The sequence below is a fragment of the Salmo salar genome, chromosome 09 (assembly GCF_965601325.2).
Source record: "Salmo salar chromosome 09, fSalSal1, whole genome shotgun sequence".
In the NCBI taxonomy this organism is placed as follows: Eukaryota; Metazoa; Chordata; class Actinopteri; order Salmoniformes; family Salmonidae; genus Salmo; species Salmo salar.
Genome location: NC_138299.1, coordinates 118,587,288 through 118,603,688, shown reverse-complemented (window position 1 = coordinate 118,603,688; position 16,401 = coordinate 118,587,288). Strand labels below are relative to the sequence as shown.

The 16,401-nt window shown below is 43.6% G+C and overlaps 1 protein-coding gene across 2 annotated transcripts in view; it reads right to left on the bottom strand.

Moving 5' to 3' along the window:
- grik4 (glutamate receptor, ionotropic, kainate 4) overlaps positions 1–16,401 on the bottom strand; it is a 225,614-nt gene that overhangs the window by 18,841 nt on the left and 190,372 nt on the right. For both annotated transcript variants that reach the window (XM_014213630.3, XM_014213632.3), the window contains exons 11-12: positions 9,040–9,243; positions 6,338–6,451 (exon numbers count right to left, since the gene is read on the bottom strand). In XM_014213630.3, coding sequence (XP_014069105.1) covers positions 6,338–6,451; positions 9,040–9,243 — 318 coding nt within the window. The remainder of the gene's footprint in view (positions 1–6,337; positions 6,452–9,039; positions 9,244–16,401) is intronic.

Genomic DNA, 16,401 nt, shown 5'->3' with positions numbered 1-16,401 from the left:
GCACAGCTATGTAGGTTATCGGATTAACTTTAAGTGGTAAAACAGCTTATTGTAAGAGTAGGCCTATTCTTATGACATATTCTTAACACAGTGAGGCCACATTTGATATGTAACATGTATCATCAATTGACCATAACTACAATCCCCTTGATAATAAGCAATACAACTGTCAGGTGCGTCGTAAAAAGTGGACCAAGGCGCAGCGGGTATCGTGCTCATCTTCCTTTTTTATTTGGATAAACGTGAATACTTAACAAAAATAACAAACGACGACGAAAAACAGTCCTGTAAGGCTATACATGGAACAACTACCCACAAACACAGTGACAAAAAAAAACCCTACTTAAATATGGCCTCCAATTAGAAGCAACGAAGAACAGCTGCTTCCAATTGAAGGCCAAACCAAAACCTGAACATAGAAATAGACTAAATAGACATTCAAACACAGAAATAGACAACATAGAACATTACCCAAAAACCTAAGACACATAAATCAAACACACCCCTGCCACGTCCTGACCATACTACAATAACAAAATGACCCCTTACTGGTCAGGACGTGACAACAACAGTCATGCAATACAAATGCTCCCTCCCCCCAAAAGAATATATTGCATGTGCGGCGAGGGGATAGGATTTAAAGGTCATCAAACAATTCTAAATGATGAATTAATGCATAATTAGGCATGGATGAGACCGGATATTCATTAATGTGTCTGTAATCACTCCCATATTAGTGAAATTGAGCAACATAGGAGTGGAGCTGGAGATTTCTAATTACAGTTGAGAGAATTAGGACTGTCTGAAGAGCCTAAATCGACCAGCTGATGGAGGCCTGCCTTCTGAAAATGATCCATTTACGGTGCCAGCATCAATGCACTCTCTGATAAGGGACTCTGTAATGGTACTCAAACTGGTCAGAGGCCATTATAGTGTAGGAGAGAGTCTTGAATCGAGATAGAAATAGACTAAATAGACATTCAAACACAGAAATAGACAACATAGAACATTACCCAAAAACCTAAGACACATAAATCAAACACACCCCTGCCACGTCCTGACCATACTACAATAACAAAATGACCCCTTACTGGTCAGGACGTGACAACAACAGTCATGCGGGTGTGAGGGTGTGACTGCCGGGTTCAAACCCGGGTCTCCTGCATGCCACAAGACTGTGTTAGCCCACTGAGTTAACGCCTAGGCATTGTAAACCACCTCCGTTACAAAGGCAGGACGTACAGTAAAAAGTAACGCCTATAACAGTGCAATGCAGTGACAACTCCTGCAAAATAAGAAACAATACGGCGAAAAGCAACTAGGTGAAGGTTGTGCTGACACGATCCAATCTGGTGCAAAGTGCAGTGAGCGTTTTGTTTACAGCGCTACTCTATTTAATTCCCTGTTAAGTTGCCACTAAGAGACCATTAAGAAAGAGCAGAGCTGTTGAGGAAACAGCACAACACCAGCAGATGGTGTAGTGAAAAGATCAGAGAGAGGGAGAAATAGAGAGGGATGGATGGAGGGGGAGAGAGAGAAAGAGAGAGAGAGTGAGCGAGAGAGGGGGAGGGAGATAATGAGAGGAAGAGAAAGTGAGATGGGACATGCTGTTCACTAATCTCTACTGTGATATGAATGTTTAAGAGGTAGAGAGGACATTGGGCTGTGTGATATACAATAACACTATAAAGTGAGCTCAACTTTCAAGAAGTAACGTTAGTACATAGAACAAAAACATAGCCACACCTGAAGTAATGCAAACAGTTGCCTAGGAGAATCAAAAATGAAAGTCCAGAGTCAAAGGGACTGACAAAGCGAAGGTCTGTGTGACCAAACTATATTTTATGATGTTACACCTTGAAAGTGTTATAGTAGTGTGTTTGTATTCTCTTGGCATTTCTATCAAGTATGGCTCGGCCAACCATTCTATTTACTTGTGTAAAGCCACTGAGCATTTTCTCCTCTTGTCCTGTATTTAACAGTGGCTCATTCTCTGTGGCCCTCCAGACATCTCAGCACAGCAGTGTTAAAGCCCTTTAATTAACAAGCAGCTCAACCGGGCAGTTGAGCTAATGTTGACAACCAATTCTAAGTGAAATTAAACATATTCATTTTGTTTGGCATATTCTTTTAGTGGTTTTCATTATCAGACTAAAACACCCATTCATATATGGCTGAAAACCAGGAAGTGAATGTGAGCAAAACCGAACGTCATTTCTCCAATTTTTTTGTACTAATTATGTGCACAATGGGAAATTACAAGGTTGTAAAATGTTGCCGACCTTTAAAACACCATTTAAGAATGATACTAAGATATTGTTGTTTTCCAATTTTATGCTCTATCAGGCGGTTGAGTTGCCCATTAAAGGAATGCTATAAAGTCAAAGCTAGTGATAATGGACAATAGAGAAATATTATGAGACTTTGTCTGTGCAAATACAGAAATCCTTTCATACCCATATCATTATTTACTGTCTGCCTGTTATCTTAAATATGTTTCACAATATCATTCAGTACATGTAATTTTACTGGTATTCTAAGCATACAAACTGTAAATGTGTGAATTTACATGCAGTTGAATATTCATATTCTGACACAAATGTATCATATTTTATGAATATTTGATATCAGTCCCTCATTTAACTTGGCCTATCTTCCATTATAAGTAAATGAAGAAGATATAAAGTCAATTAATGTATCATCTTTTTATGATTTAAATAGTCCATGCAAATTCCAATACAAATTTTATTTACTCTGTTTGCTATGCATTATTTATCGAAGTTCATGTCATGCAAACAAAAATTAGCAATTTATGGCATATATTGAGGCTAAATACACATATTTTGCAGAACAATACTTATCCTGATATTTTTTTCTTGGTGTGCCAGTTAAAGGGTTAGGTTGTTAACATGTTATTCTGTGTGTGTGTGTGTGTGTGTGTACTGGGTGATGGAGGGAGGGAGGTAGGTAGGGATGGCAAGGTGTGATGGTACAATTGTTTCTTCTCAAATAGGAGAGAGAGCCCCCTCAGGCTGTCAGGAAGCCCTCTGAGGTGCCAGTCATCTGCACTGATCTGTAGTCAAGGTGGGCATCACGACTGGTGAAGGCAGCTACGAGCACCACAGGTCTTTTTTTGGTAAAACTTTACTTGAAGCCTGCAGGTATAATGGTTTATTACTTGTTATATGCAAGTATGCGCCTATGATTTATTAAGCGGATTATAATATGTAATGGCTCTATTTTTTTTGTCAGGACTGTTACCACTTGACTACGGACTCTGCACTGTACAACAGGTCTCTCTGACTGTACTCATAACTGTATCCATGCATGCATGGCACTCTGACTGGATAGGAAGGTCTTTATTGCACATGAGCTTTATAGAGTGTAATTATCATCATCATCCCATCAAATGGAGAACCGGGGGAGGCACCGGTTGTGACAACTGCCTCATTGCCCGTGTTGGTTTTTACAAGCAAATCCAAACAATCAGAAATGAAGCGTTATACAAACCCCTCTCCCCGTGGGCTCCACTTTGTGTTAAGTGGCGGGATATAAGACCTTTAGCACGGAGTTTCTAAACCCAGAGGCGCAACATCGCGAGACTTCCGGGAACGCTTACGAAGCAGACCAAGCAGACCAGGTTGGGGTTTGAGAAGTCAATGAGAGAAGTGAAAACTTCATCCTTAGTTGTTCAATTTCTCAAAATGTAAAAGCACAACCTAGATTCGAGCCAATGTCTTAAGTAGTTGAACTTGTTATTACTCCAACCTCGTGAAAGTGACAAACTGACACGTTTTCATTTTTGTCAAAAACAACTTTATATCAAAGGAATGCCTTTGGTTTGACGGCCTGCACAAGTGCAGTTCGAAACGAGACGAACGTTAGACCCGATGACGTGTTTCTGCGCATGAGCTTAGCTAGCCAATGTCCACATGACATTGCCTACAAGTGTGATCGGGGATTTCTATTGGAGAAGCAGTTTCTTCCTATCTTCATACTGTACTGTCTTTGCCTTTAGTGAGTGAGGCCACGTTCAAGGACTTCACCAACATATCTTCCTCCCTCCCCTTATTGTCATTCCCCACGCATTCAACCTGGGAGGGAGGTGTGACTGCACTACAGAAACACACGGCGTGAAGGAGAGTAACCCGTTTTTTTTTCAAACGCCAGCCCCCTTGAGAGATGCATGCCTATTTGTGGTCCGCCACTCACATCGCTGTTATTATGGTCTCTGTGACTACGGAGGTGGAGGTGTTCTGTTTATGTGGCGAGGGGGGGAGGGCTGCTGATTGGCCTGCCATCCCAGATTCCCTCAGTGCTCTCTCTCGCAGGATGTCTGGGGCAGCTGAGAGGGAGAGGGCAGGCGGGGAAGATGGAGGTTGGGGCGAGATTGGAGGGGGACAGACACACAAAATCAGGATCCCAGTGCCACACTCCCACAGGGCAGCTTGTGAATGTGAAACCACTCCCCTCTATATCAACCCTCTAATTAACTTGTGGGTCTAATTAGGTTTCTAATCTCCATACGCACCCTCAATACTATTTTTTTCTCTCTCTCTCCATTTCTCTCTTTTGATCTCTCTGTCTCTCTCTGTCTGTTTCTGTCTTTACTACTACAACTAGGAAGGAGGGATTGGTGGAAAGATGGGCTCAGAACATAGAAGTAGGGGATTATGAGAAAGGGTGTTTGATGAAACAAGTGTACAGATTGGTGGAGTCTCGGAGTATACTCCAACATGGAGAGATGAAGGACTTAGGGTAATCAAAAGAGGACCATCCCAAAACACTTTATAAAACCAGTTAATCAAGATAAGCAAAAAGAGATTAAGAACACACAGGTGTGCACACACACACACACTATTGGGGTGCACTGTGGACAGAAAGAGATTAAACAGTAGTAGGCAGGGCCAGACTAACGCATTTGGGGCCCAGGACATCTACCTCCTGGGGCACATGCCCTGCATGCCCATTCGGTAATCTGGCCCTGGTATTAGGCCAATTCTACAGCCATGCAGCAGGTAATTAAACCTCAACAGGTGTCTCTATTTTGCTCCATTTTCCATTGTTATTGATCAGGCTGAGAATTTCAATTTAAGTCTGAAATAAGTAGCAGGGCCCTTGTAGAAATCACAGCATCAGAAATCAATAGCTAGTGGATTAAACCTAAACAAGTGGAGTCACAGAAATTCTAATATTGAATGGTGGCGCTGGAGCCTTGTAGCTCTGTGGAGACCTAAGAGATTGCCAAGGGGCGCTGGGAGGGAGTGAGTCCTGGGTAGAGGGATGAAGAGAGAAGGAGACACCAGGGACAGGTACTGTGTAAAGACTCCAGACAGACAGACAGATAGCGAGAGAGAAATCAGTGCAGCAGACTCTCACTCTTTGTAGTTAGTCTCTTCCGCCCTTCACTCCTGACCTTAAGCGGTCGAGGCTTCACATCTCTCTCTGCCAGTTACCTTATGCATGCTCTTCATCCCATCCCTCTATCCTTCCCCCTCCCTGTCTGTCTTGTCTGTGCCCGCCTGGTTAGGACAGTGGGAGTGTGTGTGTCAATATTGAGCTGCAATGTGTGTAGGCTTCTCCTCTCCTCCTCCACGCCGCGTCAGCTCGCAGGAACACGCCGATGAGCACGTTCCAACGTGTCAGCAGTAGCAGCAGCAGCCTGCCGCAGAGGTGATATGGCAGCCCACTTAACACTGCACCTGCTGCTATCGATTCATTCGACCAACTGTTGGTCCAATGGAGCCTTTCTCCTGGCAGCTGCACCTATTAGCACCAAGGAAAGGGGAGGGACGCAGACGGGGGGGACAGGGAGGACAGGGGCGGCTGTGAGTAAACGCTCTACTGGGACGCCACATTAATGTTTTTACACGCCGCCGCTTGGTTCAAAGCGGCTCCATCCGGCCGGTGGCCAGCGGAGAGACCAGTGTGTCACCTTAGGTTTGGGGAAAGGCCTTTGATTAATGGTTGGCTGGTGTTAAAACACAGAGACAATCGTATTGAATTTCCACAACAGTTGCCTGGGTCTTGTTCTATACGTAGGGGTCAGGGCTATTATTGGTGCGAATTAGATCCCAGTCACAAACAGAGAAGAAGTGGGAATGGGAATGAAAGAAGTCCATTTATCAGGTCGTTTCACACCCGCATATCATGGAGCAGAGCACACCATCTGTTACTCTGGCAGAGGTAGAGAGAGGAGAGGGATGTAGTGGGAGGAGGAGAAGGGGCTGAACGGGCTCCCAGATAGAGGCTGATGATTGGTCGCTAGCTGTTTGTAAGGTTCAGGGGTCAGCCAGGTTGTTTTGTAAGAGTCGGAGAGGTCAGAGGTTAGTCTTACCAAGTGCACACGGTACATGATGCTGATTCCCAGAGTCATAAAAGGCTTGGAGAAATCGATAACCTTCTCCCTCTCTGCGGTGATGGTGAGCCCTGCTACGGCAAGGTCCGCTTTCTGGAATAGACACGCACGCACACACACACACACACACACACACACCACCCATTCAGATATGCACAGATAGGTACATCTACAGTAACAAAGGTTGGATTGTGGTGGTGGAAAATGCATGGAAAGTTAAATGAAATAGTAAGTAGGCTACTGGTGTAATTCCACTCCTACTGTGCTGCCATTGTTGTCCGTGACGCCTAGTCTGCCAGCAGTGTGTAGCATCGGCTTTGTGTCTGAAACCTGACTCATGCAGGGCACCAGGGAGAACAGTGTAGAACAGGGGGGGGGGGGGGGGGCTACATCCCAAATGAAACCCTATCCACTATGTAGTGCACTACTTCTGAGAAGGATCCAGTGCACTATATAGGGAATAGGGTGCCAACTTAGAACAGAGTGCAATGTTTTTTTCAAGCAGGCGAAGGGCAGATTGTTATGACAAATCACTTGACACAGCAGCCAGCCAGCCAGCCAGCCAGCCAGCCAGTGCTACTCGGCATGGTAGGGCTGGGAAGGTGGTTGCTTGATCCCAGTAATCATCCGACACTGCAAAGTGCATCTGGAACATATTAACGCACCTATTGAATATTAATACTGATTACTGGAATCTAACAGCTATTGAAAGTGTGTGGAGAGAGAGAAAACATACGGTATAAAGTCAGCTTTTAAATAATGCATCATTGTATTCTTTCCCCATGCCACCACACTTGTTTCCACTTTCGCTCAATCATAAGATGGTGCCCTGGAAAAAAGCGAGATAGGAAAAGAAAATCAAAGCCGTCCCTACGGCTGCTGAATAATGCATTGAGTTAGAGGTTCCCCACTGTACGTGGCATTTCATCTTCCCGGTAGGGCTTTGTCTCCGTCTCTATGGCTACTTAAAGTAAAGCCCCTGTCCCCGGCTTGCAAATGAAGCCTGTGGAAAGCTTGTCCATACATTCTCTTCTCTCAGCGTTCGCTCTACTTTTCTGTGTTAATTCAGTCAGCCGCTATAGGCTAGCTACAGCACAATCTCTCTTCCTTCTTCTCCTCCTCCTCCTCTTCTAAACCCCCCCACCAACTATAACCCAGTCATCCACTAACTCTCTCCTTTCCAGTCAGTGGCGCTCAGAGGCAGGGACTCCTGCGCTGTCTCCCCTCGACCTTCCCCCTCTCCGACGTTCCTTGGTACTCTGTAGCAGTCTGTAGCACTATCGTGTGAGGTGCAATTAGACCGAGTTGAGACCTCCTCAAGGTCCCCAAATCAGAACCAACTTGCGGGGGGACAAATGGAGACAATAATACGAGTAGGCAATCCTTTCATTTCCTTAACGGCTTTGCCTTCCATTAGCCTATAGCGAATTAAGACATAACTTATTAAGGGCTCCCTCACCACCTCCTCAACCCTGCCACTCTATCCCCGGTCTGCGTGAACATCTACAAAAAACACTGGTCAGTGCGACCACACTCTAAGACCAGCAATGTAGAAGAAACTGCCATGTGGGGAATAGTAAGTGGCTAATTTCAGCTAGTTTTATCTTGTTCTTGAAACCATGTCTTGTTTTTTCACCCCCCAAAAAATGGTTCAGATGGTTTAGCAGACAGGTTAGCTGGGCCCTTTTCAAGTCATGTCTGTGTTGTGAGTGTTTGCTCAAGGGTAACTGGGGCTAATTGAGATTCATTAGGACAGATGAGCTGTATCCGAGTTAGAAGGGTGAACAGAACACAGCCATGGCAGCGTCCCAAATGGCACCCTGGTCAAAAGTAGTGCACTATGAAGGGAATTGGGTGCCGTTTGGGATGCAGACCCAAGACTCTGTGTCATCTGTATCAGGCATTATCTGGACTAATTAACAGCCTTGCTCCTCCTGTACATCCTTGTTCTCTTCCTCCTCCTCCTCCACCTCCACCTTTTATCTTTTCTCCTCATCATCCTCACATCTCTGCATGGTTACATCCCCTTACTGTAGGATGCTCTCAATGTGAAAACATCAATCAATAGCTTTGGGCACTACTTTTCTAGATCACAACACTGGGGACATGTTTTACTACAAAACACTCAGCCTATCACGTATCAGATGAAATCATTTGACCCTGGAGTCCACGGAGACACACAACACCCACATATAGGCCCCATATACACTAAAGTTATACAAATGATGCCATGTATATGGCATAACGGTTGTAATACAACAGAGAGCTTTATAAAAATAATTACACAAGCATTGTGGCGTCAGCGCACAATGGTTGTGGATACATTTCTTTGATGACAAACTCTCCATTGTATCATGAACATACAGTATTAGTTGTATCACAACCACTGTGTCAAATCAGTTGTACAACCTGTGCTTGAGAGGGCCACACAGACACTGGATGTTTGTAGGATGCTATTGGTTTGTTAGGGGTGATTTGGCAGTAATGGCTGTAAATTCATGAATAACATTTGATTAAAGGATTGTTGAATTAGTCTATAGTTCGAGTGGCATTATGCTGTGAAGTGGTAGAAGGGGGTAAATGGTAGGTAGATGGGTGGCGATGGTATGGCCCAGAGTTTTTCCTGGTCAAGTCATATGGTCAAAAAAATCCTGTTTACTACAGGAAGCTGTTGCCCTTACCCTTGAGATGAGCTCTCCCACCATGCCCGTCCAGGTACCGTTGGTCCCCGATACCCCGTACACCCCGTCCCCCACCAGATTGATACAGTACTTGAACTTCAAGATGTCCGCCAGCTCCTTCAGCATGTCCACACAGAAGCCCTCATAGCGCTCGTTCCCTTCCATCTCCTGGTGGTTCGGTCGTAGCATCACGTAAGGGTTCTCCTGCGAAGGGACACAGATGTAGCAGAGCTCATGTGGAATACCATGATAATGTGGCAACCTTAACCCAACACCTAGCGACCTCGGACCTCTTAGCGTAATGGTTAAGGTGTTGGCTTGACTGTCACTGGACCCGAGTTTGAGTCCCGGTTGGAGTTGTCCCCCGAATTCGCAACAATAAACATAGCATAGTATAGTTTAGCATAACCTAGTATAGCATAACATCATCTCAATCTTGACAACTTCCCCTTTTTTGAGGTCAAGTTGATATTAGCATATTGTATGTCTAGACAGTGGACACTATCTCACTTGAGGTCATTTGTTTTAAAGAGTAGCCAATAAGAATATATCTAGGCAACAATTAACTTCACCACCGTACTTGACATGGGAACAAAAGCACTCAGGCACCTGCTACTGTCCTGTCTCTGTCTGGCACCCCCACCGACTGTTTTAAAACCCTGTCTTTGACTAACTCGCTCTTTCTTAAAGTTTGTCCCTAATTTACGATTCATTTTTTCATAATGTTGAGCAAGCAGCTCAATGATTTAAATTTGAGGGGTTAAGAGAGATTTATCAACCAATCTTTGGGAAGCATAAAAAGGGGTCCACATTCTACGCCAGCCACCTTAGCTAAAAGACTAAATGTGGCTACTTCTTTTGAAGAATGCTTTAATAAAGCATGTATCAAATCTCGACTGCTGTCCTGTGAGGATCACAATGGGTCAGATCAGCTTGGCAATGGTTGACAATAACCAGACCTTCTTTCACCCACAGAAGAGGGGAGGAGGGAACTGGTGTGGGAGTTTTCACACCTCACACCCTGTCATAAATTTAAGTAGAAGAGGATTATCTTTTCCTGTCCATTATTGGCGAAAGGAATGTCCTTTGTTAACAGACTGTTTCCCGCCAAAACTTTAACCTGTTAGGGATAGGGGGCAGTATTTTTACGGCCGGATAAAAAACGTACCCGATTTAATCTGGTTATTACTCCTGCCCAGAAACTAGAATATGCATATAATTAGTAGATTTGGATAGAAAACACCCTAAAGTTTCTAAAGCTGTTTGAATGGTGTCTGTGAGTATAACAGAACTCATATGGCAGGCCAAAACCTGAGAAGATACTATATGGGAAGTGCACTGTCTGACCATTTATTGGCCTTCTGTAGCCTCTTTATCGAAAATACAGGATCTCTGCTGTAACGTGACACTTATTAAGGCTTTCATTGGCTCTCAGAAAGCGCCAGAACGTTGAATGATAACTCTGCAGTCTCTGGGCGAAAAACAGTAGGTTTTGGTGAGTGGTACTTCTGAGAACAATGACACTGGCGCGCGCGTGCATGTGATGACTCCATTTTCTTATTTCAGTGTTTGAACGGATACAACGTCTCCCGGCTGGAATATTATCGCTACTTTACGAGAAAAATCGCATAAAATTTGATTTTAAACAGCGTTTGACATGCTTCGAAGTACGGTAATGGAATATTTTGAATTTTTTCTTCACGATACGCACCGGCGCGTCACCCTTTGGATAGTGTCTTGAACGCAAGAACAAAACGCAGCTATTTGGATATAACTATGGATTATTTGGAACCAAAACAACATTGGGTGTTGAAGTAGAAGTCCTGGGAGTGCATTCTGACGAAGAACAGCAAAGGTAATCCAATTTTACTTATGGTAAATCTGAGTTTGGTGAGTGCCAAACTTGGTGGGTGTCAAAATAGCTAGCCATGATGGCCAGGCTATCTACTCAGAATATTGCAAAATGTGCTTTCACCAAAAAGCAATTTTAAAATCGGACACCGCGATTGCATAAAGGAATTCTGAATCTATAATTCTTCAAATAATTAGGTTTTTTGTCAACGTTTATCGTGAGTAATTTAGTAAATTCACCGGAAGTTTTCGGTGGGTATGCTAGTTCTGAACAAAACATGCTAATGTAAAAAGCTGTTTTTTTTATATAAATATGAACAAAACATGCATGTATTGTATAACATAATGTCCTAGGAGTGTCATCTGATGAAGATCATCAAAGGTTAGTGCTGCATTTAGCTGTGGTTTTGGTTTTTGTGACATATATGCTAGCTTGAAAAATGGGTGTGTGATTATTTCTGGCTGGGTACTCTCCTGACATAATGTAATGTTTTGCTTTCATTGTAAAGCCTTTTTGAAATCGGACAATGTGGTTAGATAAAGGAGAGTCTTGTCTTTAAAATGGTGTAAAATAGTCATATGTTTGAAAAATTGAAGTTTTTGCATTTTTGAGGTATTTGTAATTCGCGCCACTCTTTACCATTGGATATTGGTGAGGCGTTCCGCTAGCGGAACGTCTGTCCCCAACAGGTTCGGTCAAACGTGAATACTGGAACAATAATTCTAACATAAGAATGTGGGGAATGGTCAGTGGGGAGCTATAGAAAACTAACATCATATTGGTTTTCATTTTGTGACGTCATAAAAAATTGTATGGACAAAATACTGTAACTTGGAAAGTATATCCCCTTTATCTGTCAAGTTTCCATCCAATACGTTCATATAATATGAAAAATTATGAAAGTATTTTTGTGAAGATAGGAATGTGATTTTAGGAGACATAATAGATAACTTGCAATCATATCCTTTGCACGGTAAGTAGCCACGCCTCCAGTGAGGACAGAAGAGCGTGTCAGCCTGATGGAACCGTCCTTTTCGACCAGAGTGCTTAAAAGGACTGGCTGAGAGTTAACATTTTAGACCAGGAAAGATGGGGAGTTGCAGCCCACGTCTAAAGTGGTTTAAATGCTGAATCTCAGAGACCAGGAAACGTGAGGCGGGAGCTACACGTTTGTTATGGTTGGAACTTTGAACCTCAACACGAGGTGAAGAAATGAACTCACCTTCCTTTAGAGCAGAGAGATGGCAAGTTGCAGCTCATGTCCATTGTGGTCAGAATCCTGAATACCAACACGAGGGGGAAAACAAACTCCCCTCTCAGCCAATCGACTCAAATATCTAGAAAAGTGAATCTAAGTGAGACTATCCTACTACGCTCATCACCAATGGGAACTATTGACACGGCTGGCTAGCTATCTTCCAGCGTGAATAACAGTAGAAGACGGGAAAGGGGAGACCCTTTTCGGACAATCAGAGCCATACAGCTTGCCGCTGAAACGCCAACAACCTTCCTAAGGAGGGTTGGTTCCGACAGAGATTAACGGCGAACAAAGACACTCACATGTAAATACATTCATGATTTCTTATTCCAAATGGGCGGCGGTTCGTGTGCAAACTATATGATTACTGTGAGAGTAGTTCTGAAATATATTGACGATAAGTGTATTTTTCTCTCTCTCGCTCTCCATCTCTGTTGTAACAAGCCATCATATTGTGTCAGTCCACTGGGGGCCTTTGTCTCATGTAAAAGGTATATGTTTATTCTGTGTTATTATTTAGTTAGCTAGTAAATAAATATTTAAACCAATTTGTGTAGTACTGAATCATGAGTAAGGCTGGGGTTTTTGCAGATGCATGAGGTTACGACTGTTCAGAATGATGATATGATAAGAGGTAATGATTAATAAGATGACTGTTTATTGATGTAATAGAGTTAGTTGATTAAATAAATAACAGTTATCAGATTAATGAAAGTAAAGTCATGACAATTCACTGTGGTGTTTTTACGGACTGAACACTGTAGTATACTGTAGTATTTACCATGTACTATAGTATAAATACTGTAGTAAAAAAAGAGTAGTATATACTGTGGCGTACTACAGACTAGCCACCAGGGGGAAATTCGTTGAGGCCTGGTGACAGACGGAGTCTACATCACGCGGCGATCGCTCCCTCTGCTGGACGTGCCAGGTCTCAACGGGCCATCCGGCCAGGACTAATTGGGACTGATTGAGACTGGTGAGTAATCAAGGGGCTGATTGCTCACCAACCGTACAAATCCCATAAAGTTGCCAGAAGGGTAGCACACGGGTTTTTCTCATTGAGAGAGGTTCCTTCTGTATAGTCTTCCTCACGGTCAGCAAAAATAAAAAATAAAAAAAATCCCCCAAAGGAGACAGCAATACTAAACTAAATGCATGCTCTTCAACCGGTCGCTGCCTGCACCTGCCCGCCCGTCCAGCATCACTACTCTGGACGGTTCTGACTTAGAATATGTGGACAACTACAAATACCTAGGTGTCTAGTTAGACTGTAAACTCTCCTTTCAGACTCACATCAAACATCCCCAATCCAAAGTTAAATCTAGAATTGGTTTCCCATTTCGCAACAAAGCATCCTTCACTCATGCTGCCAAACATACCCTCGTAAAACTGACCATCCTCCTGGAGGAGACCTATTCTTTTATTTTTATTTGTTTTAATAAACTGAGCTATCACACTAAGCTATCACACTTGTGTCTGATCAGTGTAAATGTTTTGATCAAACCCCCTGGTCTGCCACAATACAATAGTAATTACTGTCGTGTTTTTGCAGACTGTAGTATACTGTAGTATTTACTGTAGTGTTTTTGCAGACATTACTGTAGTATTTAGTAAAGTGTTTTTGTTTTATTATCTTTGACATAGAATTGGGGGACTTTCTCCTTGAGGAAACCTACTGGAGAAATGCTAAAAGAGCACATTTTCCATATCCTGTAAGTAGGTAGGACTGGGTTCTGAATGGAGAGTTCAGAGCTTCTGCTCTTTTCTATAACCTGTATGGAACACAATATATGGTCTGTATGTAGGTTTCTTACGGATGGCACAAACTTTTTCTCCCCAATTTTGTGATATCCAATTGGTTGTCCCATCGCTACAACTCCCGTACGGACTCGGGAGAGGCGAAGGTCGAGAGCCATGCGTCCTCCGAAACACAACCCCGCCAAGCCACACTGCTTCTTGACACACTGCTCGCTTAACCTGGATACCAGTCGCACCAATGTGTTGGAGGAAACACCGTACAGCGACCGAAGTCAGCATGCATGCGCACAGCCCACTAGAGCGCGATGGGACAAGGACATCCCAGCTGGCCAAACCCTCCCTTAATCCGGACGACGCTGGGCCAATTGTGCGCCGCCTCATGGGTCTCCCGGTCGCTGCCGGCTACGACACAGCCCGGGATCAAACCCCGGTTTGTAGTGAACTTTTAACTTAAGTTGAGAGAGAAAAAGAACACTGTCTGATATAGAGAAATATAGATGGAACACAAGGCAAACAGTGAAATAGCTCTGTCATACTCCTATTGGGATGGCTTTTGTGTTGACTGGTGACCGGGAGATGAATTTGTTTCCCAGTACGAAGTGGCGTTCCTCCATTATGACATAAAGTGGAAAACCGGAGACCTCAAAGAGGACGACACATCACACTGCCACCGACCATCCTGTCACCATGGTAACAACAGTTACTCTACCTGTGGTACTATCGAACCAGTTTCCTTTACACTTGATTAATCTTATATGGCCTCTCCCCCATTCCATCTCGCTGGAGTTTTCAGTGCACGCACCACTTCGTGCTATACTGATCAGAGAATAGGGATAATAGAATGAGGGGTTTTCCTAGCCTTCTCTGCATCATATTTGAGGTCACTGAATCAGAGCACATTATAATTGTTCCTTTTAGTCGACATACTCATCAGTACTAGATGGGGGTAGAGAGCGGCGGAAGCTTTGAACGTATGCATGCAGGTGAGATCCTGGACTGCATGTTAAAGAAGAAGACTACAGACAGAAAGAAAGAAGGGGCCTTTCGGGCCCTGAGTTAGAGCACAGTGACACTCTCTATAAATGCAAATCCTCTCCATTCATTAACTTATTAAACAGCCACGCATGTTACCTTTCTGCCCTCGAGTTGACACCTCTGCTGTGGTTATGCGGTGCCATGCGGGAAGGCACAATATAAATGCAAATTGCTCGCAGCAGCCTGGTCGTGGAAGCGCTCTACCATTGCAGCCGGACAGACGCTTCCCCTTTCCCCTCCCAAACTAGGGCTTATTAAGGAGTAGCATTTCACGGGCCAGTTTTATATTACACGGTGGGGGTTCAAGAGAGAGAGCTTGGAAATGAATAAACAAACATTCTGGATTCAATTAATAGGTCTCAACACCCCCGGCAACAGAGAGGAGTGGGCCTCTCCGCTTAATTAAATGCGGCCCATCATTTCTCGGCTAGCTCTCCCTTGTTGATTGATGTGAAAGGGAGGCAAAGTAATTCTATATTTATGTCCCCAATAGCCCCCATTATTAGGAGACTCTGTAGAGGTGGGGAAGAACATTCTCGGTTGACGACCCGGTTAACTACCTCAGCTCATGTATTGATTGGAGATCCAGCTATTTTCAGACCCACTCTCTGGATTGGAGGGTTCTGGAGGTCCCGTGGGTCTCCACTGAGCTGGGGAAAAATGCTTTTAGTTTTTATGCCCACAGCTCATGGAATAGCCTTCAGGCCACCTTGAAGTTCGACTCGTTGGTCTCCACTGGACAGTTTAGATTGAGTTCAAGGGAGGTGATAAGGGAGGTGATACGTGAGAGTTGTGTTTGTTTGGATATATCCTGTTGTATTTATTGTATTGATATTGTTATTTTACATGATCTTGTATTAAATTGTATTGCATACGTTCATGTTCATAGCGCTCCCTTGTAAATGAAACCCTGGTCTCAATGGAGACCCACCCTATATAAATATAAGTGAAAGAAAAAAATTATTAAAGATCTGGCCCATCAATCACGGTAGTAAAACCCTGAAATGAATCAATAATGTGGGGGGGGGGGGATCTCTCTCTATCTCTCCAAGGGAAATAAACAATCAGAAACAAACAGTAAGCATTACACTCACAAAAGTTTTAAAATAATATATACTATTGGCTCTGTAAAGTGTTGTAAAAATAGTTGAAGTACGAAAGGGAAAATAAATAGATAAAATATAGGTTGTATTTACAATGGTGTTTGTGCTCCAGTGCTTGCCCTTTTCTTGTGGCAACAGGTCACAAATCTTGCTGTTGTGGTGGCACACAGTGGTGTTTCACCTAATATATATGGAGGTTTGGCAGGAGGTTAGGAAGTGCAGCTCGGTTTGCGCTCATTAAATGTGCAGTGGGCACATAGCCAGTCTTCTCTTGAGGGAAAGTAGATAGCCGGCAGGTAGCCTAGTGGTTAGAGTGCTGGGCCAGTAACCGAAAGGTTACTGGATCGAATCCC